Raw genomic sequence first — 22429 nt, 5'->3', positions numbered from 1 at the left:
AACTGTGAGCCTGGAGCTCGGCTATGCATGAGCTTTACTGTACCAAAACATACCATGTTAAAATTCCTGATCTCATTCTCATGTCATGTGTTACAGTAGTATTATGTAACACATAGCAAATACTTTCATCAATTCTGAACCGCCAAGGTCTTGTTTTTGTGCATGACCATATGTTGACTTAACAGCAACAATGCAGTGACACTTTGGTTCTTAACATGTCACAACTCAATGGAAAGTCAACAGCTTTTCTTCTCTCATCTGAGTGGGAAGAGAACAGCAGGCTACCTGTAAACAGTCACAATGCGTTTTTTATTTTCTATGAGAAGCTGAATGATATAAACATGGTTGCTCTGGGATGTTAAGATAATGCTTTAAATGTTATTGAATATTCTAAATGAAATCAAATATTTATAGATATTTAAGGCTAAACACGTCCTAACATATAAAACGCACTTTTTATCTGAGGACCAGTTACGCAGGCACCCACACACTTACTCACTCATGTTTTCCCAGGCCTTCCACAAATTGCATTTATGACATAATGGAAACATTGTATCTCTGAGTAAACACGAGAGAGTAGAACAAAAGATTTGAAGAACTAAACAACTTCCAATACAAAGTGTTGTAAACTGATGTATTATTAAACATGCGTAGCCTATTTATCTTCGTTACCAGGTAAAATTACTTTTATTTAACTTTCAGTGGGCCAATGCTCATAAACTTTGGGCTATCTTCACCAAAAGTAAGGGTACATTTCTCTCATCTGGAAAAATAAAGAACAAAACCCATGACGCAAGTCATCTTCCAACGCTCCGATGCGCATATACAGAACTCCATTTCCCACAATGCAACGCGTCAAACGACGCTTCGAACAGCTGACGGAGCCTGAAAGCACTCTGCGCTTCTTCTACAGGGGAGAGAGGGTGAGACAACGTTTGAGGCGGAACAAGCTGACAACGCGCTCCCTCTGGCTGTCAAACAAGTTGACGTTGTTGAAGGAGTATGCGTGCTCTCTGAACTAACACACAACTGCGCAAAGTAGGAGCGTCACCTCCGTTTAGTCCACATGCGTTTGCAAACATGTCTGTGGACTAGTGTTTGTTGTGGTTAGAGTCCATGCCCCTCAAACCGAGCCAATGCCGAGTAATGGATACTAGCGTCCCTGGCAAAGATGGAAACATGGTCACGAGTGATGAGGAGCGTTTGGACGCGCTTCACCAGTGCGAACTGATCCAGAACCTGATCGAGATCTCCATCTCCAGCCTGAAAGGGCTCCGGACCAAGTGCGCGGCATCCAACGACCTGACCCAACATGAGATACGCGCTTTAGAGGTAATGCACAGTCAGGTGCAAAACTTCATAAGTGGGAAATATGATGTTGGCAAAAAATGCATATGCTAGGAATTTTTCAGTAAGATATTAATAATATCATTTTGCATTGCCCTGTTCTTTACGTGTTGACTTGTTTATTTTAAATAATAGGGTCATGGAAACCCCCTCTTACTTCCTGGTTCTTGAAGTGACTATCTAGGGTGCATCTGCCTACCCCCTCCCTCCTAATGTAAATATTTTGTCAAGTTGTACAGTGTGCCTTAAAATATGGTAATATACTCTAAAAGGCATCATCTCATGTTTTGCAACATACGAAAAATGTAAATAATTTAGTATTGAGCAATGTTCAACAGTCAGTTGCAGATAAGGAAACCCGTAAAAGTTGTATAGCTGTTTTGAAGCTATACGTCCTATGTTGAACAGCCTGTTATCCGCAGTCTAGCTTTGCAAACAAGAGGCGCATATGTCACAGGAGTGTTTGTGCTATTTTTAACCAAACCAGATGCAGGTATTGAAACACTTGTTAACCCCTCCCACAGAAGTGAACTGAAATCTCAAGTGTGTCCAGACATTATTTGCTTTATTTCAGGATTTATGAACCAAACAGCGTTTTGTGTGAAGTTGAGGTTAATCGAGCTTCTTTGAATCAATAAATGCCCTAGAGTTTGATCGTAGAAATCTTTATTTTAAATCATCGTGAAACTATTCGCCTTGGACAGTTTGATGCTGGTTCCCACAGACACAGGTAATTGTACCCACAATGCAATGGCTCTGCTGCTTGTTTAGGAACGGGATGAGATGCTGTTCTATTTTCTCAATATCATTTTAGGATGGGCTTTCCTTTGTGTATTTCTCACGATTAAGTTCAGAAATAGCTTTCCCTCATGTCAGGACATGTCAAGTTTTTTTGTTGCTCATTATCAACCAAGTGCTAGAGGAATGAAATACCGTATCTCTGAAACCACAGCCTAAAATATGTGACATGGAATAAGATGCAGTGGCCCCGGGCCACACAGTGAACTGCAACTACAAGCAATAAACTAAAATGCTAAATAGTAAACAAATATGAAATAAATAGGTACAAAATATAATCCTCTGTTCTTTTCTGTAAATCAATGGGTAGATCATTGTGTTAGCTGATCAGCTGCAAATTAAGAGACCATTCCAAATTTTCATTTAATCAATATTTTTAGATGTATTGTCGTCATTCCAGTCCAGTGTCGGTTGAATTTCAACAAAATCAAACCTCAGGAGTGTGAAAGACTGACGGCATGACAAGACACATGAAAACTGTGATAAAATCGAGATTGTTAAAAGTGAACGTGAACTTGTTTTCTTTGCAGTATTAGAGGTCTGAAAAAATACAGAGCATCTTTTCTGTTATTTTGACCTGTTTCTCCAGTTTTCGTTTTCGGTCCAGCAGGTGAGGTTACTTTTTCATGACACACCTGCAGAAGCCAAAGTCGATTTGTGTTTTCAATGGACAGCTTAAGTGCTCAAACAAGGAGGTGGTTGAGGTCCATGACCACAGAAGACTCACTTTTTGCTCAACCTTCCGATCTTGTCAGTTAACGATTGTTGCTTTGCGTTTCCTCACCGTTTCCCCATACGGTGTCTTGTTATTTTTGAGGAGTGCCTCAGCTGTGATGTCATCATGTAGTTATGTAATCGCTTTTATGCCTTACGAAGCGGTCTTGACTCTTATCAGCAGGGTGGAGACTGGGAACCGGCTCATCCTGGCTGTGGTGCGGAATTCCCTTCCCTCTCCCATTCTGGACCTGTAACATAACACAGTGAACCTCAGCGTTCATCCATGGCCTTCCATGGGTTGGGTAGTGTTGTTGTGATAATCATAACACCATTTACACACTGATGTAACCATTGACAGGCTAATGCAAATTTGTCATTTGCTGTCTCTGGTCACACTTTGTTATCCTTTGTAATCTTTATTTTCGCAGATCTCAAGACAAAGCATAGAGAGATGATTCTCCTATGGAGACATTGAGTGAATGTGGTGGGCAGCTGAGAATTTCTGGTTAGTGGCTCGTCTTCCCCGGCCTTTTGGAAAGATTGCGGCGTGCTGGTGATGTACTATTGTGGCTGGTGCTATACTTAGCCATTCACATACGCATGGGAGCTGTCTTGTAAACAAAAATAATCTGACAATTTGTGATTGGTGAGCTAGATTGGGGGACGGATTGAGAAAGTGAATCTGACCCCGCGTAATACAATCCCGTTATGCCGCAACTCCGCTAAGCATTTTGTACAGACGGAGGACATCCAATAAAGGCTCGAAGAACAAAGGTGGTGGAAAGTCCAGGCAATGCGTTTCAGCCTCTCCTGGCTTCAACAATAAGCTTGCAAGCAGCGGGCCGTATTGCATCGGGGTAGAGTTACATCAGGCGCTCTGAATAAAGTGTGTAGAGCGTGTGTTTGGGGAAATTGGAGAAGACAGGCGGTTTGCATTATGACGTCTCCTTTATCTGTCTCGCTGGTGGAACAAAAGAAGATACTTAAGTTCTTGTTTGATCTAGACAGGGGAACAGATGCAGACTTGGCCACTAGCAGATGTCCTACAACCACACGTTACACAATTACTAGAGAGTGTTCTGTTTCTGTCTGGATGCAGTTCTTGTTAAGATGTCAAGACTGATAGCTGGTTGCTAGTTGGTGTCTGTAGTCTGCACTCCTATTGGACTTTCATTGCCAATTAATGACTTTTGGTCACGCTGTATTTGCAAACCACTGTATGTGAACGCTTTACCCTGAAATGAGTGGTTCACCCCAATTTTTTTATTTATTAATTACTCATCATGTCAATTCAAACCCGTATGTCTCTTTCTTCTGCAGCAAACAAAATAATTTTTGCAGAATGTTGGTAACCAAACAACACTGGCCCCCATTCACTTTCATTGCATGAACACAAAAACATTCTGGGACATTTACACTAAAATATGCCACACTAGTTTATAGATATTCAATCTTAAGCATAACATATTCATCCTAACAGCCAAAAATTGTGATTTAATCAGGATTTTAAAAAGTGAGCGTGTAATTTTGGAGTGCTGCAGTATTGCCCACTGTTTGAGATACTTTTCTACAAAGCATAAACTTAAAGGGATAGTTCACCCAAAAATGAAAATTCAGTCATCATTTACTCACTCGCCCTTATGTTATTTCAAACATATATGTCTTTCTTTTTTCTTCAGAACTCAAAAGAAGATATTTTGAAGAATGTCGGTAACCAAACAACAGCGGTACCCATTGGTTTTGTGTCTATACAATAGAAGTGAATGGGTACCGGCCGCCATTGTTCAGTTACCAACATTCTTGTTTGAAATGACAAGATGGTAAGTATATGATGACATAATTTTCATTTTTGGGGAACTATCACTTTAAACTCTTCATTTCGATGCCACCCAGCACTAAATGACCTTTACAGGATTACTACAGATCTAACCACATACATTCTGTGTCTGGAGTTTTAAATGTGTAGGTACAAAACTGAAGAAAACTCCGTAAGAAAACTGTATTTTAGAATCACCTGTAAACAGGTATAGCTGCCTGGTCTAACAAAAATGCACAAAAGCGCAGTGTCTGACAGACCATGCATGCCTCACCACCAATCATCATGCCGTGCTTTTGATGATGTGCATTCAAGTTCACATTTACGCCCAGGTTGCACATTTCTGTGAAATTTATCTGTTCATCTGTAGTCTGAGAACCTTCAGTCTGGTGAGGAGGTCACTAGACTAACTTATTTTTGTCTGATCATTTCTCAGGACTTGAGTAATATGGCGGTTAGAAATCTTTAAATATGTGATCTGCGATAACACAGTTTAGCGACAGTGACGCGTTTGTGCTGCTGGGTATTTGGTGCTGTCCCTGCCTGCAACAGTGAGGTTACGTTTGAAGGGTCTTCCCCATCTGAAGACCTGGCGGAAAATGGCCACTGCAGGTTATGTTTAACGCGACACCCTACAGTATGCATGCATCTCAAACTCTGGTGGGTTTTTATCTTTATGGATCCTGCGGCCTGCTTAACTAATTTGAAACCTGGACGGTTGCTCGCAAAACATTTTTTCTGTAACCCAATTTCCTCTTCTTGCTTTGTTGCCTATTACTAATTTCAAGATCATTAAATCCGCTGTGGATCGGTGATTTATGGCCACACTGCTCATAAACCCGTTGTTGACACAAACTCAGCTTCTTTGGATAAGCAATGGCAATCCTAAATAGCAAAATTTCCTGGTTTATGCCTTTCCAGATTATCGATCGCCGTCTAATATCCTAATCGAGTGAAGAGATCATGGGAAAACACGCGGCTCAGTTTTGGTTTCTGGGAAATGCGAGTCTTTGCTCGACAGCGTGAGTGCTCATCAAAGGCTATTTAAGGCGCATTTGCACTTCGCTTCTGTGGATGGAAAGTTAACGCATTACCAGGAGGCCCATTAGATGCGATGGAGCGTAGACCTTGCAGCGCACGAGTGTTGGTTGATATCAGGAAATCCCCAATGCGGTTTCACAGCAGTCTTGTCTTGTGTTTTTTTTCTCATGGTTTGTGTTCCACGCACTTATTCATTGCGTTTTTTTCTTTGCCTTGTGTTATTCACGCTTGCTCTTATTTTTGTAGCAACCATTTTTGATTCTATTTAAAGTAATGTTTTTATGTGACCTAGAGTGTTTTATTCCTATCTGACCCTCCTCACCTGGATTATCCCATATGCCTTTATGTTGTCAGAAACAACGAACCGGGTTTACTTGTATTGGTAACACAGTGTGTAACAGGATCACTCCAACACAGTCTATGGTTACTTCATCATCTGCTACAACTGTGACTCCTTTTATGCAGCGGTAATCTGCTTTAAGTCAGTAGTAATTGATTAATCTTATATGAATCTAAATGATTTTTGAGTAAGGCTGTGTGCATCTGAGGTTGGTTTCACATTTAGTTCGATTGACTGGTCCGAAAACTAGTTTAATTTCTCCCCCCCCCGTCCCCACTGGACTGCGTTCATATTGTTATTTTTTGGTCATCAAGCCTGCAGCTGTTTACCCTGTCGCTTGTAACAACGACGCAGGAGAAGGCGTTCACATGAACCACACCCCAGACCTACCTTTTTAAGCGGACAGTTCGTGGGTGCGCACCCGGGTTCAGGAGACAGCGTTCACACCATCCAAACAAACCGAACTAATGTGAAACCGCCCTAAGAAACTAGTTTGCATCACCAAATGACATGTCTACCTCCAGACACCCGTATGCCAGGAACACTTGTCTTTTTAAAGTTCCAGTGTTTGAAATTTAGCGGCATCTAGCGGTGAGGCTACGAATTGCAACCAACGGCTCACTCCAACCCTCCCCACTTCTTTTCGAAGCACTACGGTGGCTGACACAGGGCTAACATGTCATCACGTTTTCGCTTCGTTACTTCAGATCTGAAGCGTGTGTACAGACCAAACTTCCCTTGCATTTACAACAAGTCAACTGAAAGTGTCATGTGCACTAATAGATGAAACAACAAAAAAATGTGTCAAGTTTGTTTGTGACAACCTATGTCTTTAGAACAAGGTCAAAATATTTATTAGCTTAATGCAGCGACGCTTTATCATAGCGGACTTACAAACGCAGCACCTCAGTGACACAGCAGCCAATATGAGAAACATTTTTCATGTTCTTTCACAAAAATATAATATTAAAAGATCTGCGTGTAGAAGCACAGCGCACTGAAATCTATTTAACGGCTTTAACGTTACCTGCGAGCTTTTGCAGCGTCAGAACAAATCGTGAATTCTGCGGACGAAAACAGAACACATTGTGAATGATGCGTGCGGAAGCAGGACATGATAACATATATTGGACAGAATCCCGCTGAAGCGGGTATAAATGACATCCGTCCCACGCGCAGATCTCTTGAAACAGTCAACCTCTTTTTAAAGGTACAGTGTCAAAATCACATGACCCGCGACTAGACGGCATCAAGCTTTAAATGTCGCGTCAGAGCATTTATGTCGACTAGTCGACTAGTTCGTGCAACCCCTAGTATGTAGATAGAAATAGTTCATTCTAAGCTAATAAAAACGTAACGCTTCATTACGTAAGGTCTTTATACACATCTGAAGACATAGACAATAGATTCTCCACAAAATTGTAGTTGTAACTAAACCTTGTATAGTTTTTATCTCTCTATCTATAATGAAGTAAGTGGCTCATTTTGCATATACAAGCCTCTCTTGCGAGCCTCAAATGCTTTCAAAAGATTCTTCTATCCAGGCACTTTAGTTAAACAGGTGGGGATGAATACCGGTCTCCCCTGCCCCATACTCCAACCCCTTGAGAAGTGTAACAGAGACGGCAGATGAGAGGAGAGATAGTCATTGAATACAGCATGTTGTGCCAGGCTGTGTCTGGTGCAAGGTAACACTCTCTTGTCTTGGAGGTATGCTCGTGGCCGGCCGATGCATCAAATCAGCTCGGGGGCATTCTCAGATAGAACCTGGAGAAATGAGCCAGCGGACCTTCTCAGACTACTATAGAGCTGCTGAAACATTAATGATATGCTGCTCTTGTCCTCTTTTGAAGACCACACTATCTCTGAGAAGTGTGGTTTTGTCTGGGCGAGGTGAAGCTAAAGTTCAAATGACTTGATTGGGGAGGTATTAAACTTGCGGTCTGGTCTCATATTGAACACTCAGTTGAATTACGGGCGTGGAGGGTGTTGTAATATTGCAGCTGCGCTCTTGTGCAGTGACCTTATATTGAGATAGAAATGGCAGGAGATAATCTACTGCACAGGTGGCTGGTTGCTGGGCTACAGGTGCAAGATTATTTGCCACAGTGACCTACCACGGCTCTTTTAGTCAACAGAGTATCTCTTGCAGAGTGCTTGTGATTCTGTGAAATCAAATTTTTGTGGTCAATGCATCCTATGGAAATGATGCGTTATGCTGTTCACAGTATTGGAACTTTTCTTGTGTACCAGGGTCTTTTTTTAAAGCATTGTAATTTCTTCTTTCTCTCCTTTTCACAAGCAAGCAAATATTCCGAAAATAATTTAAAAATAACTAGGGCTGTCAAACGATTAATCGTGAGTAATCGCATTCAGAATAAAAGTTTGTGTTAACATAGTATATGTCTGTGTACTGTGCATACACGTATACATATTTAGGAAATATTTACCAATAATGTAAACATTTTTTAAATTAATTTTCATATTTTAGATTTTTCTTAAATATATACATGTATGTTTGTTTTTATAAATTCAAAATGAATATGCACAGTACACAGACATATGTTATGTAAACACAATCGTTTATTCTGGATGCGATTAATTGCGATTAATCATTTGACAGCCCTAAAATAAAGGTCTGCACAGGATATTACATCATATTGTCAGGGAATGTGTTTTTACATAAATGTATTAATATTTACTGTGTCTGCTTATAGTGAGTTTTATGCTACAAAACGAAAATCCAAAATATATCCTTTAAAGATAAATATTTTTACTGGAAAACAATACAGAAATAAATAAAAGTTAAGAAAGTGAATCATTAAAGATTCAAAAAGAAAATGTATCCGAAAAGTTTCACCCTCATGCCATTGTATGACTTTCTTTCTTCTGCAGATAACAAAAGAAGGTATTTTGAAGATACCCCATTGACTTCCATTGTATGGACACAAAACCACTTTCAAAACCATTTTCTCAAAATAGGTTTTGAATGACATGAGATTATTTATTCAATGACAGAATTTTCATATTTGGGTGAATTATCCCTTTAAGGTAAACCTGAAACAAAAATAGTCCGGAATGCATTAATTTGGTGCAAATGTGCATTTTGTATACCAATAAATGTTACCTGATATTTCTGTTTTGAGCACTGCATGTTTTAGTCAGCAAGTTTAGTCATTTAGTAAATAAACTTTAGCACTTCAACTCAACTCACTGTTATTGTCACATCACCACGTGTGGTGAGTGAAAGTCTTGGGTGTGTACTCCATACAAAGTAGAATGCAGTTGGACAGACAACTCTATGACTTTACAGACCTAAGTGACAGTATGTAGTGCAGACGAACAGTGCAAAATAGACAGACTGTAAAAAAAAGACAATATACACATATGGACAGTATATGCACGAGATATACACAAGATAAACACAATATACACGAGATATACACATTAGACTTATAATAATGTTTTTTCTTATTGATATAACGGCTGAAACGGCCTCTCGCAGCTGTGGCTGTGTCAAACCGTTTGATCTTGAACCTTATAAAGCAGGTGTGTGTGTGGTGGTTTCTGTTAACCTGCTCCATGATGTCACATCGGGGCCGGCTGCAGTCAGGGTTACCATAGCGGCGGAGCAGACTCCCCCATGAGAAAGAGTCCGGACCTTACCACGATAACCGGTGTCTATTTATAGTCAGTCCTGTTTATTGCTGAGGGACCGCTAGACCCACAAAGGGAAGCACTGTATGAAAGGTCTTTGTCTTCAAAGCTTTGAATGCATTTGGCTTGTTCTATCAGTCTAGTAATGGAAAGAAATAATAGGATGCATGAAACTGGCGTGTATTTAAGGTGAAATACGTGTGTGTGGTGTGTTTACAGTGTTGGCACTGTGGTTGCTTGGTTGTTGCTGACACCACACGCACATTTTCATTGAAGTCACACGTCGTGGGGATTTCCTCTGTGCATTCTGCATGCAAAGCTCACTTGCAGACATGAAAGCTGAGAGAAACTGTTCGTTTTGCTCGCCTGTCCTTTGTTATTAGCATCTCCGCTTAGATCTTGTACGGTATCTGTCTACTCGCATTGAAAAGCTTATTTTTTAATGTTCTCAGAAGCGCTGTGAAACACATGGCGTGACATTTGAATCCTATTGTTTTATTGACGTCATTGTCATGTGTCACAAGTATGCAGTGTCAGGCCTTTCACGGTTTGTTACTTTTAAAGATCTCATTTCTTCTAAATGTGTTTATTTTGTTGTTATTGTATCATGTTTGATATGTGAATGATTTGTTTTTGTTTGTACTTACATATTTTGCAAGTTAGTTTATTCCCCATAGAAAAAGAAATGTGATGTTTTGTTAACATTTGTAAAAAGTGATAAGTGAAAAAGTAATTAACATATCATGTTAAAAATATGGTACTCTTTAAAATAAGGTTGTATTTCTTAACATTAGTTAATGCATTAGCTAACATAAACTAACAATGAACAATATCTACAGCGTGGTGTCATAGTAATTTCATCATTTACAAATGTATCTTTACAATCAAAAGGTGTAACTGTACAATAAATTGAAACGAATAATTGTATTTGCATGAACAAAGATTATTATATGATGAAAAACTATAATGCTCATTGTAAATTCATGTTAGCTAATCCATGTTAGGTAATGATAACATACAACCTTAAAGTGTTTTGTTGGTATTTTTTCTTTTACTTTCTTCTTTAGTTAACCTTTTAACACCGCTTTGAGATATACAAAATTACCAAGCAGTGTTTATTTTGAAGGAAAACTATTTGTTCCTCTGATTATAAACCAAATGGTTGGTAATGACTTATGTAAGTCTGAATGTGTGTGTGATCACTCTCTACAGGTGAAGCTGGTGAAGTACATCAGTAAACAGTTGGAGTGGAAGCACAGCGTTCCAGAGTGTGACAGACCGCTGGCCTTGGACTCTTACCCGTACCTCAAAGACTGGCTCTATACCATCAACCTCAGGCCAGACCTCATAGAGGTACTGTGTATGCATTTGTACCGAATGTATTTGCTTCTTTATTGCCTTTAACTTGTGCTGTCATGTCCCTCATAATGCCATGCATCAATTAACCTCTGAGTTATTATTTCTTATAGTTATTATTACTTAATCACAACAACCCAACTGCCGTTTGATTGATATTATTTTTATAATGCACAATAAAAAAAAAGAATTTTTAACAACAGAGTTATCTGTTTTTGCAAATGAACTCTTCTTTTATTAAACAGGGTTGTAACGGTTCTGCATATTAAGATGACAACGTTATTGTAAAACACATGGTTATGATCGCTGATGTTTATTATCAAAGTTATTAAAGTCATGCTAAAATGCACAAAGGTAATAGTAAGTTAATAAGCAAAACAATTGTTTACTTAGTGTATATCTCTGCCTAGCAATGCTATTTAGCAATTCTGTACTTGCAATATAGTTTGCCCAGTGTTTTGCCAAATAAAATTTAAAAAAAGTTAAAAGCATGCAAGTCAAACTAGACCCATTCTAAATCTTAAAAAATGCTTAATAAAAGAATGATACAATTTTATTTGGCTGTTCGGATAGGAGTGGGAAGATGTTTTGCAAGCTCAGTGCTTTGGCTCTCTGTGGAATTTTAGCCCTCTGTGGATCCACACACCTGATCCCACTCCAAAGCTCAGAATGTGCAGCGTCAGCCACTGTGTCAAAACTCTCCCGCCAGTCTATTTTTACCCTTCCAAAGCGAGTCTGCCTCGGTCTCCTCGCTGTCATACACACAAAGCTGATCCGAACAGAACCGCATTCATGACCACCCGGCAGACACGGAGACTTGCTTGGCTTAATTAGACACGGAAACAGGGAAATAAACGGAACACACAAGACTGAAGAACAAAAAGGGTAAAAAAAGAGGCAGTTTATCGAGAGGGGGGTCATTTTGCGTCATGTCCCCGGTTAGACGTCTGCTTCACTTCGGTCATTGTGGTAGGACAGCATGACCCCTGAGAGATGTGTTTGTTATTATGTGTCCTCCAGCTTTCTTCTTTTTTGAATCGAATGTCTGGAAATACTCGCCTGTTGTTGTATTCTCACAACGGTTGGTTTCTGTTTGTCTTTGTGAGCCTGTGGTCTTGCATGGTTGGTTTTGCTTGAGAATTTACTTTGATGACCCAACACAGTACAAAAACTGTAAAATAATAAAAAGTAAATAATGTAAAATAATTTGGAATAATAAATATAAAAAAGTGAGAAAAAGCAATGTTACTTCAAACAATTCAGTGATTAATAATAACTTATTCTTAGGTTTCTTTTCCCCTGGACAGTTTTTGGTTTTAATGACGTCATCACCTCTCAATGTTTGCTAGCTTCTATGGTGACCGAAGATTTTGTTTGATTGGCATGTCAACAACATTGATCTCAAAATGTATGTTTTCGCTTTTATGCAATTCACGACCCCTTCAGAGCATTAGGTTGCGACCCAGCATTAACTGGGAAACTCAGTAAGGTCGTTCTTTAACTTGTCACACCAGGCTGCCACCGTGTGATTCACAGGGCAGGAATGCGTGCATGCATGCATGTGGCAGGACACACACATGGCGGGCCGACCCCTCTCTGAGAGGACAGCAGGGAGTCTAATGGCCCTGGCATATCACACTGTGATGGGATAGGGTCGACCCTGATAGTGTTTTCTCAGGAAGAGCCGAGGAATGCTGTTCCTCCTGTGGGCCGGCATAATCAGACTGAGTCGGTGTGTTTAGATTTGCATTACTGCACGGTTTCCTCAGCTGGTATCTTACATAGGCGTGACTAGAGATTCCTGATGTATAGAACTACCTGGAAACCATATTGGAAGCAGCGTTTCGTGCGTATTTTTTGCATAGTTATAGTTAACAGAAATGCAAAACGTAACCACACAGGATATGATTATGATCTGATTTTAAAATCGTATCGGTCAGATCTGATGTCATACTTCTAACTATACTGTATCCAAATTGTACTTTGTATGAAATTATATACATATATGAAGAGTAACAGATAACAATTTTTTAAGTTGTCAAAAATCATGTTTTTTTATCGTTCACTCCAAGTAATATCAATCAAACTTGAATTGTGTTGTTTTGATTAAGTAGTAATAACGCAAAAAATACAGCTAACTAAAACAATAAAAACATAAGATAATAAAAAACATGATTTTCGAAGATTTTTGTTCTGTTTTTGCAAATAAACTCTTCATATATCATTTTCACTTTTTTTTAAAGTTATCCAACCATATCTGATCATATTTGTTATCATATCTAAAATATCTGTCAGACCATATTCTATAAATACCGGCCTAATAATATTTAGCTATAATTTTGCTTAATCATAATTCTTGATAATTACTATGACTCACCCGCTTGTCGTGTCCAGCTGGCACAGTCTGATGGGTTTTCCCAAGGCTCATTGGGAGTTTAGTGTTGTTACAATCATAAACCACCAGCCATTATTGTTTGTAATTCAATTGATTATGTTGTTTCATTTTATAGCTGACAATGAATATGAGTGGAATATAATGCTTTTATAAAGTGAAGCCCAAAAACATGCCGGCATGGGTTAGCTATCGGTAAGTCTAAAGGTCATAGGGAGGAGTAGTTGCTTGAGTCATTTTTTTGTTGGTCACACATCCTGTAAATCTAATGGAACGAGGTCTTCCTTATGGTGGCGAGAAAGAGATGGAAAGAAAAAACTGACAATCTCACCCAGAGCTCTGTTTCCTGTGCTCTGCCCCGATCTTGCTGTGCTTTGTTCTTCTGATGTGGCCTGTCGCATTACCCAGGACAATCACTCATGCACAAAACGCATGTTGACAGGTCACAGAAAAAGACTAGGCTGGAAAAAAGACAAAGCTCACCCTCATTAATCTCACCCTCATTAACCCTCATCATAAAGTCTCATAAAACATCTGACGTTTGTTCTCGTGTAGATAATAGTCTTAAAGAGACAGTTATGTTGCATTGTTCATGAGGAGATCAACAAAAAAAATAAAAAATGATGAAAGTTAAATGATAGTAGAACTTTTAAACTGGCCCTCTTTGAAGACCCTGATGATGTCATTTCCTCTTCGTGGTGTCATTTAAAGTGACAGTTGATCATTGCTTTAAGGCAAATATGGGTATTCATGGACACATACAGGTAAATTCAAATGAATTCAAATGAATATTTATATATAAAGGACACACATTTTTAAGATTGCAAATAGATTTTAAACGTATTCCTAAATGCACGCGGTTCTATGTAAATATGCAAATTTTTCTACCTAAAATTCTTCATGTGATTCCTGAATCATGTGTGCCTTCAGGAGGAGGGTCCAGAGGCGCACCGAGACTTCCCAGGCATGTTCACAGGAAGGAAAGAGAGATAGAGGGAGGAACAGCGGGGAAAGGGAGGAGGGACGTGGTGGGTTGGAGAGGGGAAGTTTGGTTTGGAAGGGTGCAGCACTGCTGCTCCCACAGTGTGTTTGACTTCTGAGGGGAGATTCAACATTTTTTCTTTCTGTGATATGAGATTTAGGACAACTTCAGCGTTCAGTCTGTCATGGTATGGTCTTCTTGACTGCTTCTCCCTTATAAACTTTGTGTCAACTGTTTTGTCTTTTTTTGGTGTTTGTTGGTTTCCTGCCTGCATGCAAGTAGGGCTGAATGCTTCTGTGGTCATAGAGTCGCTAGAAGTCAATTAAACAACGGCACGAACACTATGTTTAAACATAGACATAGAGCAGGAAATTCCTCTAATGTTGCTTTTTAGAGATATCGTATCTAAATTCCACAGATGAGGTTTGTGGGTCAGTAGGTTTTGTATTTTCTGCGTCTCTGCTTTATTTATTTGATACGAGGCATTTGGTTGCAGTTTCATGTGAAACTGTGTTAACAGACAGGGGGGAACCGCAGCTCATCGCTGGTAACAGTCGTTTCTGATTAATGATTTGTCAAAGGAACTCGTATTGGTGCTTGTATTGCAGTGGGTGGGAGTGTGTGTGTGTGTGTTTGTTTGGTTGTATGGAAGCCGTGTACACAAGCTGTGTGTTGTTGGGTATATGTTTGAAGCATCACTCCCTGTGTTACATCAGCTAATAAACTCAGGTAGGAGGCATGTCCAGACATCACCTTGGTATCGGTATGTGTCATTTCACCTGCTCTTGCCCTGGCTTGCCTGTTTTAACGGCGTAATTCACATACTGTACTAATTAACTCAGATGTATAAAAACCATATAGAAAAAAGCAACAGGTGTGTTAAACTCCCTTGTTATGCAGGTGTAGTTCTTTTATCGTTTAGTGCTTGTGGTTCCTGAATTATTAAATAAAAAAACAAAAAAATGTATTGGACAAATGGCTTTTAAGGATTTTATGGTTTATGTTGATATTTCCTTGTTCTTCTCCCAGTTGTACATTTGCATTGGACAGTAAGTTGGTAATGTTTGTAGAGAAGTGATAGTTTGAGAAAGCCTCTGTGTTTCTAAAGCCGATCTCAGTGGCGTTTTTCCAGAAAGGAAGCGTTCACAAGGATGCTGGGAGATTTCCATTCCCCCGAGCGCCATGCAAGCCTTTTAAAAGGCTGTTTGACTTGTTTGTGATGGGCATTGTTGTGGTTTTCCTTGTTTCCCACAGACGCACACATGTTTACCTAAATGTGGATACCATAGACCTCTGCCATCGATTTGACATGATCATTTAGTGACTGATTACTTTTTATTGATGAACTAATTAATAATTCCCAAACCTATACTGTTTTTACATTCATTACATTTTAACTTTTTATTTTAATTTGTTTTACATTTCTTTGTTCTGATGAACACAGAGAAAGGTATTTGGAAGAATGCTTGTAACCAAACAGTTCTTGGCCTCCATTGACTACCATAGTGGGAAAAATTACAATGGTAGTCAAAAGTGCACCAGAACTGTTTGCTTTCCTACATTCTTCAAAATATCACCTTTTGTGTTCAACAGATCAAAGAAATGTATAAAGCAATTTTCCTACTATGGTAGTCAATGGTGGCCAAGAACTGCTGACCCACTCCACTACTATAGCTACAGCCAGTGTATGATCAGAAACAGATACATAAGCGTCATGTCATGCTTCAGTGTAAATAAATAAAACACCTCACGGCAAGGACACGGCAGTTTGATAAACTGGGTGGTCGGCTGTGAAGCGTCAAGTTCAAGATGCCCTGCTTTCTTATACAATAGGGTACATACAAGCACAACGTCTGTGATTAAACGTGAATAGACCGACATCCTGAGAAGAGGAAAGTTGTTTCAGCGGCACCGGTATCTATTCTGGGCGCCCTTTCTGAATTGTGGTCCGGTCTGTTCTACGGGAATCTCGAACAGGCGCACCTCAGCCGTCGGTGCTGCCGCGAACAGCCCGGAACACTACCGAGTAAGACCCCCGGAAACGCAATTGCCTACCGGGGCCGTTCATGGCGGCGTTGACGGTGTTGTACCGAATTTCGACTCCCCGTGACATTTTGACTCCCCTACTTCTGATTGGTTCATTCACATAGGATGCTGCTTTGTGATTGGTACCTAACTCTAAGGCCCGCCCCCACACCTAATCCTAACCCTAAACTTCGTGGGGGAAAACAGGGGAGTCATAATCTCACGGGGAGTCAGATTTTGATACGACAACGGCAGAGGTTCCTGTTCCCGTACTACGCTCTTCTCTCTTATGTCTGCTCCAGTCGCGAGCTGCAGGATAATGATGCGGCTCAACTGTCATATCCACACGCTGTCATATCCTTCAAGGCTTGTGAAGTGTTTATGGGTGATCAGCCTGATCAACAAATTATCCAGAGGGGGTTTTAAATAGCAAAAACGTTAGACAAAGAGAAGTTAAGTGACAGCAAGCATCATTTGCTTTTTTAATTTTAAAGTGTTAAATAGGCTAGGTATTTACCTTTAAGGGGACGACGACTGTGAAAACATAAGCACTATTAAGCAGCTGTATGCAGAAATTGTAAGATCTAAAGCGCATGCAGTTTACCATTAACGCGACCGGAGATGACAGAAAAACATACTGAAAGCAGCGGTTTTTATTTCTGCTTTGACAGCCACGAGGCCACGCCGAACACTAAGTGTGTGTTAGAAGTCTGTAAGGGTGAGAAAACATTGTGCTTTGTAAGGTTTTTTTGTCGTTAAACCAACCTTTTAGGTCTTTAGCCAGTGAAATTAAAATCCTGTCTGGCTAGAGCGAGGAGTGTAGGCGGTCTTTTGCGGCTGCTCGAACTCCTTCAACCACATGGCGTCTACACCACAAACACAATCCGGTCGAATGCGTTTTCGACCTCTTCTGGAAGTCTCTTCAGGAAGTTTCACACCCCGTTTACACCTGTATTTAGCGTCGTGCACTTGTGATCGATCGACCAAAACGCATCAGTTGTAGACTAGGACAGGGGCACTTCAGGGGCCAAAAAGATTTCAACTGGGGCCAGCGCCCCTCTGGCCCCACCCCTAGATCCGCCAGTGGCTACAGCCCTCACAAAGCCCCTTTACCTTCACATCACACTTTTACCCTCAATACCCTGAAGACCCTGCAAATGGATCACATTCACCCCAAATAGATTCTCATTTCCTCATCTGATCTTGTCAATGATGAGTCTCATGTGTCCGGTTATCTAACCACTTATGGAGACTACAATGACCACAACCACACCTGTTGCCAGGCAGTTTCTCAGTCATGCGTGTGAGGATGTGTGTGTGTGTGTGTGTGTGTGTGTGTGTGTGTTTGGAGGGAGAATTGGAAAACTGCAGGGAGACGCCAAAGAGTGGAGGAATGTTGTTGGGTGGAGGAATCAAACAGAGGGGTGGACAGGGAGGGATAATCTGGACCTTTCTCTGATACCATGAGATGCCAGCAGTCTTACTGGCGGTAGGGGGATTCCAGGAAAGCAAGAAGGTGCTTTCGTCTGCCTCATTTACATTCATGCATTTGGCAGATGCTTTTATTCAAAGTGACTTATTCAAGCTATACTTTTTTTTCCGAACCCATAACCTTTGTGGTGCTAACTCAATGCTCTTCTGAACTAAAGGAGCTCGAGTTCATTCTGTGATTACAAAACAAACTCCACACTAAGCTACTTGAAGTGGCATGTGCAAAAAAAAGCATGTGTCAACTGCATACGTGTATGGGAGTTCCACACAGGTACAGGTGTACAGGTTTGCTTTGTGCTCATGTGTATGAAACAATGTGTTTTTCTATCACTCTGTTCTATATTTAAGCTTGTCAAAAGAACATTTCACTAGTTTGTCAGATTGAATTCCCACCCAGTCCATATATAATCTATTCTGTTGATATGGGGCGTCAACAAACTGTCTTTTTATAATGGATTTGTAAAGTATAATATGTCATTGATGGCTGATGTCTCTCTTTTGTTTGGATCATGGTTTTGTAGTTACCGATCTGCAAATTTGAGGCTAATACTGATAATCTGTATCTTATCAATGTGACCTGAAGCTTTTGCTTATTTTATATTGAGGCATTAAAGGGATAGTTTACCCAAAAGATGAAAAATTTGTCATCATTTACTCACCTTGTTTGTTACAAACCTGTATAAATGTCTCTGTTCTGTTGAACACAAAGGAAGATATTTGGAAGAATGTCAGTAAGTAAGTAAGTAAGTAAGTAAGTAGTAGTAAGTGCGAAAGTAAGTGCGAAAGTACGTTCGAAAGTACCTTCTTCATTTCACGATAAGGCTGACATTTGCATGAAATTGTCCTTATATAGATCTGTAGATAACAATGTGCGTTATATGGCCCAACTAAAGCTGTCAATGCACAAAATTTTGGAAACATCCATGCACCTTTTACTTGTTAGGTCATAAACCGTTCTTGTTTCATAAACTTTTTTCTGTTTTCTCAGGCGGTCCCTGTGAAACTTTCTCTGGATGCTCTCCTCCAGATGTCCACTGCTAAGGTTGAAGAGACCATGAAGCGTCTAGGTTCCAACAGTGAGGAGTGCTCTCGTATCACCACTGCCCTCTCCTGTCTGAAGAGCGCTACTGACACAGGTCACAATTGACCCCCTCTCTGTCTGCTCTTCAAGTGTTCTCAGCTAAACTGTAGGCTTATTGCTCATTTAAAATAAACTGTCCATGTTTCTCTTCCAGGAGGAAGGCTTAAGAAAGAAGGTATCCCATGGATAGCAGAACCCGCTCAACGTGACAACAGTGCCGATCGGGCCCGACCTTACAGTCCCAAGCCAATCAGTCGACCCCCTCTCACCCCTTATGCCTTGCCCATCCCTCGTTCCTGCGTCTCGGTGTCCTCCCTTCCCTCTTCGGACTTCCCTGTGGTTGTCCACACCCGCTGCGATGGGCTGACGGACGCTTTTCCATCCTCCCAGACACTCAGCTACTCAGGGCTGCTGGCCACCCCTCCGGCCACCCCGCCGCAGAAAAGGTACGGCAAGCTAAAGACCCCACGAACCCCACCACCACCCTCCCGCAAGCTGCTCAACCTTCTGCCCAACATCACCCTCACCCGGAGCAAGAGCCAGAGCCAGCTGGCAAACCGGATAGACGACCCTACACCCAACAAGTAAGTGCAGTATTTCCTCCACGAGTGTGAATTTTGGCGTGATACTTCAGTGGAAAATAGGTGTTGTATATAGAATAAAAAAGTCTCAGCTTTGGTCAGAGTACTTGATGGAGCAGGTCATGTGTTGTTGTTTTGGATTTTTGGAGGTACCTGAAGATTTGCACATAAAATTCAGTACATGAAAGATTTTCACATGAACCGATTTCTTCTTTTAAAGTGATAGTTCACCCAAAAATGTCATTTCCACCATCATTTACTCGCCCTCTTGTCATTTCAAACATGTGTGACTTTCTTTCTTCCACAGACCACGAAAGAAAATATTTTGAAGAATGTTGGTAACCGGCACCCATTGACTTGCATTGGTTTTGTGTCCATACAATAGAAGTGAATGGGTGCCAGCGCTGTTCGGTTACCAACTTTCTCCAAAATATCTTCTTTTGTGTTCTGCAGAAGAAAGAAAGGCATAAAGGTTTGAAATGACAAGAGGCTGAGTAAATGATGACCGAATTTTCATTCCCTTTAAATGAGATGTTCATCCATTTGGACATTAGCCTGCTTTCTGTCTCAAGTTTCCTTCCTGACACAACCTAATACTGTGAAGATGATGTCAGATTCTTCGAAACACTCTGTATGGCATTGTTCAGTCATGCAGTTATGCACTGCTGTGATGGGAATGGAACGTTTCCATCTGGAGGGTGTGACTTTTAAGAGATGATATCTGAAAATGAAGAAACTCCTTTTCTAACAGCGGTACAGGCTTCACCATTTGGCAGACAATGAACAATTGAAATTTTTATATTAACTGTAATGAATTTTACTGTAGACTTTATTTTTACATTTCATTGATGTTCTGTTGCATGAGTCTGGAAAGCCATCAAATTGTCAGTAGCAGATTGGACAATATTAGCTTTGTGTAATAATATGTTGCTTAACTCAAAAACAGTTTCCAAAGCTTTATGCCCTAAAGGTACAGAAGATTATAAATGTGGCTTCTTTGAGAAACCTATCTTAAACATAATGTTCATAAGGTTTTGGAGGGGGGCAGAGTGGTTCTCACTCACTCCCTCAGTGCCTTGTGTTCCCTGTTTTTCCCGTCAGCATGAAGCTGAGGTCAGGTCTCAGACTCGCTGGCTTCCGGTACTTCATCTTTCCCGCTCATCCTGTCCTTCTCTGATCCAGTAATGTACTTGATAAAATGTCTAGAACTGCACAAACTCTTTGCCTATGAAAGTGCATGTCTGCATTTTTCTACCAAATTTTGGGGATTATACGTCACATAAAAAAATGTGGTCAGGAAATGAAGGCGATGTTGATGCGTGTTTATTGACTTCTTCATGTTGCGATACGAAGAGGAATTTTTCCTGGGAATTATGGACTGTAGGTTGTAGATTTTATATTCTGTATGTGTATACGAAGTTGAGGTGTATAGGCTGTTTTAGATTCTGTAAATGAGTAGTTTACAGACTAATATGCAAATTTGTCCTATGGTGTGACTGCAAAAATGTAGAAAAAAAAACAAAGATAATCTAAGAGAGATAATAATCTCTTACACTTTTTTATATGATAAATATTAATCATATAAAACAATTTGATATTAACAAATCTATGTCTATGTCACATCATAGGACACATGTGCGATTTATTCGTTCGATTTATTAAGGTGTATATTTTAGATTATGTAAACAAAAATGTTTTTAAAAGATTGACTATGTATTTTGTACATTACATGTATTCTCTTATTAATATGAGGTCATTGTTTCATGCCAGACAGTTAAGATGTTTTCTATTGAGTTTCGCATGTCACACTGCAACACACCTACTCATGAAAAATGTATATCTTGAATGCGGAAATTGCTTTGGATAAAAGTGTGTGCCAGATGTGTACACGTCACCGCAAATTCCACAGTATTTCATTTAGTATTCAAGATGTCACATGCAGCCTTGTCTCGTGTGCCCTGCAGGAGCGGGAAGAAAAACAAGCCGCTGCTGAACGTGCAGGTGAACGGTGGTGTAAATGGCTGGGACGACTCGCTGTCACGATCACCACTGCTGTCAGCACGGTCCCCCTACATCCTACCAAACACCCCCGCTCACCTGGGAGACCCAGCGGGTCGAGGAAGTTAGTGTTATCTCGAAATGCACTGCAGAATAGAGTTTAATCACATCATTAATGGACAATTTTTTATAGCTTCTTATTTGTGTTGTGTTTTTAGACAACATTGCAACACACGGAAACTCTCCAGTAACTTTGAGGAAGGGCATCCGTCTTGAAGTCACACACAGGTATGAACTTTCTTCTGTTTTCATCCTTACATATGGACTTCTTCGTCTGCTTTTGTTGACATTTTCTTCGGCATTTCCCCCTCAAAGGTTTTCCACCAAGTCCTGGTTGTCTCAGGTGTGCCAGGTGTGCAAGAAAAACATGATCTTCGGTGTTAAATGCAAACATTGCAAGTAAGAAAACGCAAGGATCCTTCTGGAAAATTACATCCGACAACCCAGTATCTCACAATTGTTTTTATCTTTTTTTTTTAGATTAAAGTGCCACAACAAATGTACCAAAGAAGCCCTAAAGTGTGGAATATCATTTGATTCATGTAAGATGGTACAAACCGTAATACATTTGCATGGTTTTGTGCTTAAGCTGTAGATGATCTAAAATGTCTTTTTGTTTGTTCTTTTAGTACCAAACAAGATCAGAAGAACAGAATCAGTCCCGTCAGGTATAAACAACCAGATAGAGAGACTCACCGAGTCTCAACAGTTTGGAACGCTACCAAAGGCAATAAACAAAAAGGTATG

The 22429-nt window shown here is 40.2% G+C and overlaps 1 protein-coding gene across 4 annotated transcripts in view; it reads left to right on the top strand.

Moving 5' to 3' along the window:
• Window positions 1-911: 911 nt before the first annotated feature.
• Window positions 912-22429, top strand: part of ksr1b (kinase suppressor of ras 1b) — a 33059-nt gene continuing 11541 nt past the window's right edge. For 2 of the 4 annotated variants that reach the window (XM_057351484.1, XM_057351483.1), the window contains exons 1-9: window positions 912-1332; window positions 10929-11069; window positions 18951-19098; window positions 19198-19627; window positions 21589-21746; window positions 21841-21910; window positions 21998-22081; window positions 22163-22224; window positions 22312-22424. In XM_057351484.1, the coding sequence (XP_057207467.1) occupies window positions 1117-1332; window positions 10929-11069; window positions 18951-19098; window positions 19198-19627; window positions 21589-21746; window positions 21841-21910; window positions 21998-22081; window positions 22163-22224; window positions 22312-22424 (1422 nt within the window). In that variant the 5' untranslated portion in view covers window positions 912-1116. Of the gene's footprint in view, window positions 1333-10928; window positions 11070-11871; window positions 12042-14476; window positions 14634-18950; window positions 19099-19197; window positions 19628-21588; window positions 21747-21840; window positions 21911-21997; window positions 22082-22162; window positions 22225-22311; window positions 22425-22429 lie in introns of those variants that run through there. The other 2 variants (XM_057351487.1, XM_057351486.1) reach the window with 2 other exon arrangements.

This window comes from Triplophysa rosa, linkage group LG14, assembly GCF_024868665.1.
Source record: "Triplophysa rosa linkage group LG14, Trosa_1v2, whole genome shotgun sequence".
Taxonomy (NCBI): Eukaryota; Metazoa; Chordata; class Actinopteri; order Cypriniformes; family Nemacheilidae; genus Triplophysa; species Triplophysa rosa.
This window is presented reverse-complemented; position numbering and strand designations above follow the sequence as displayed.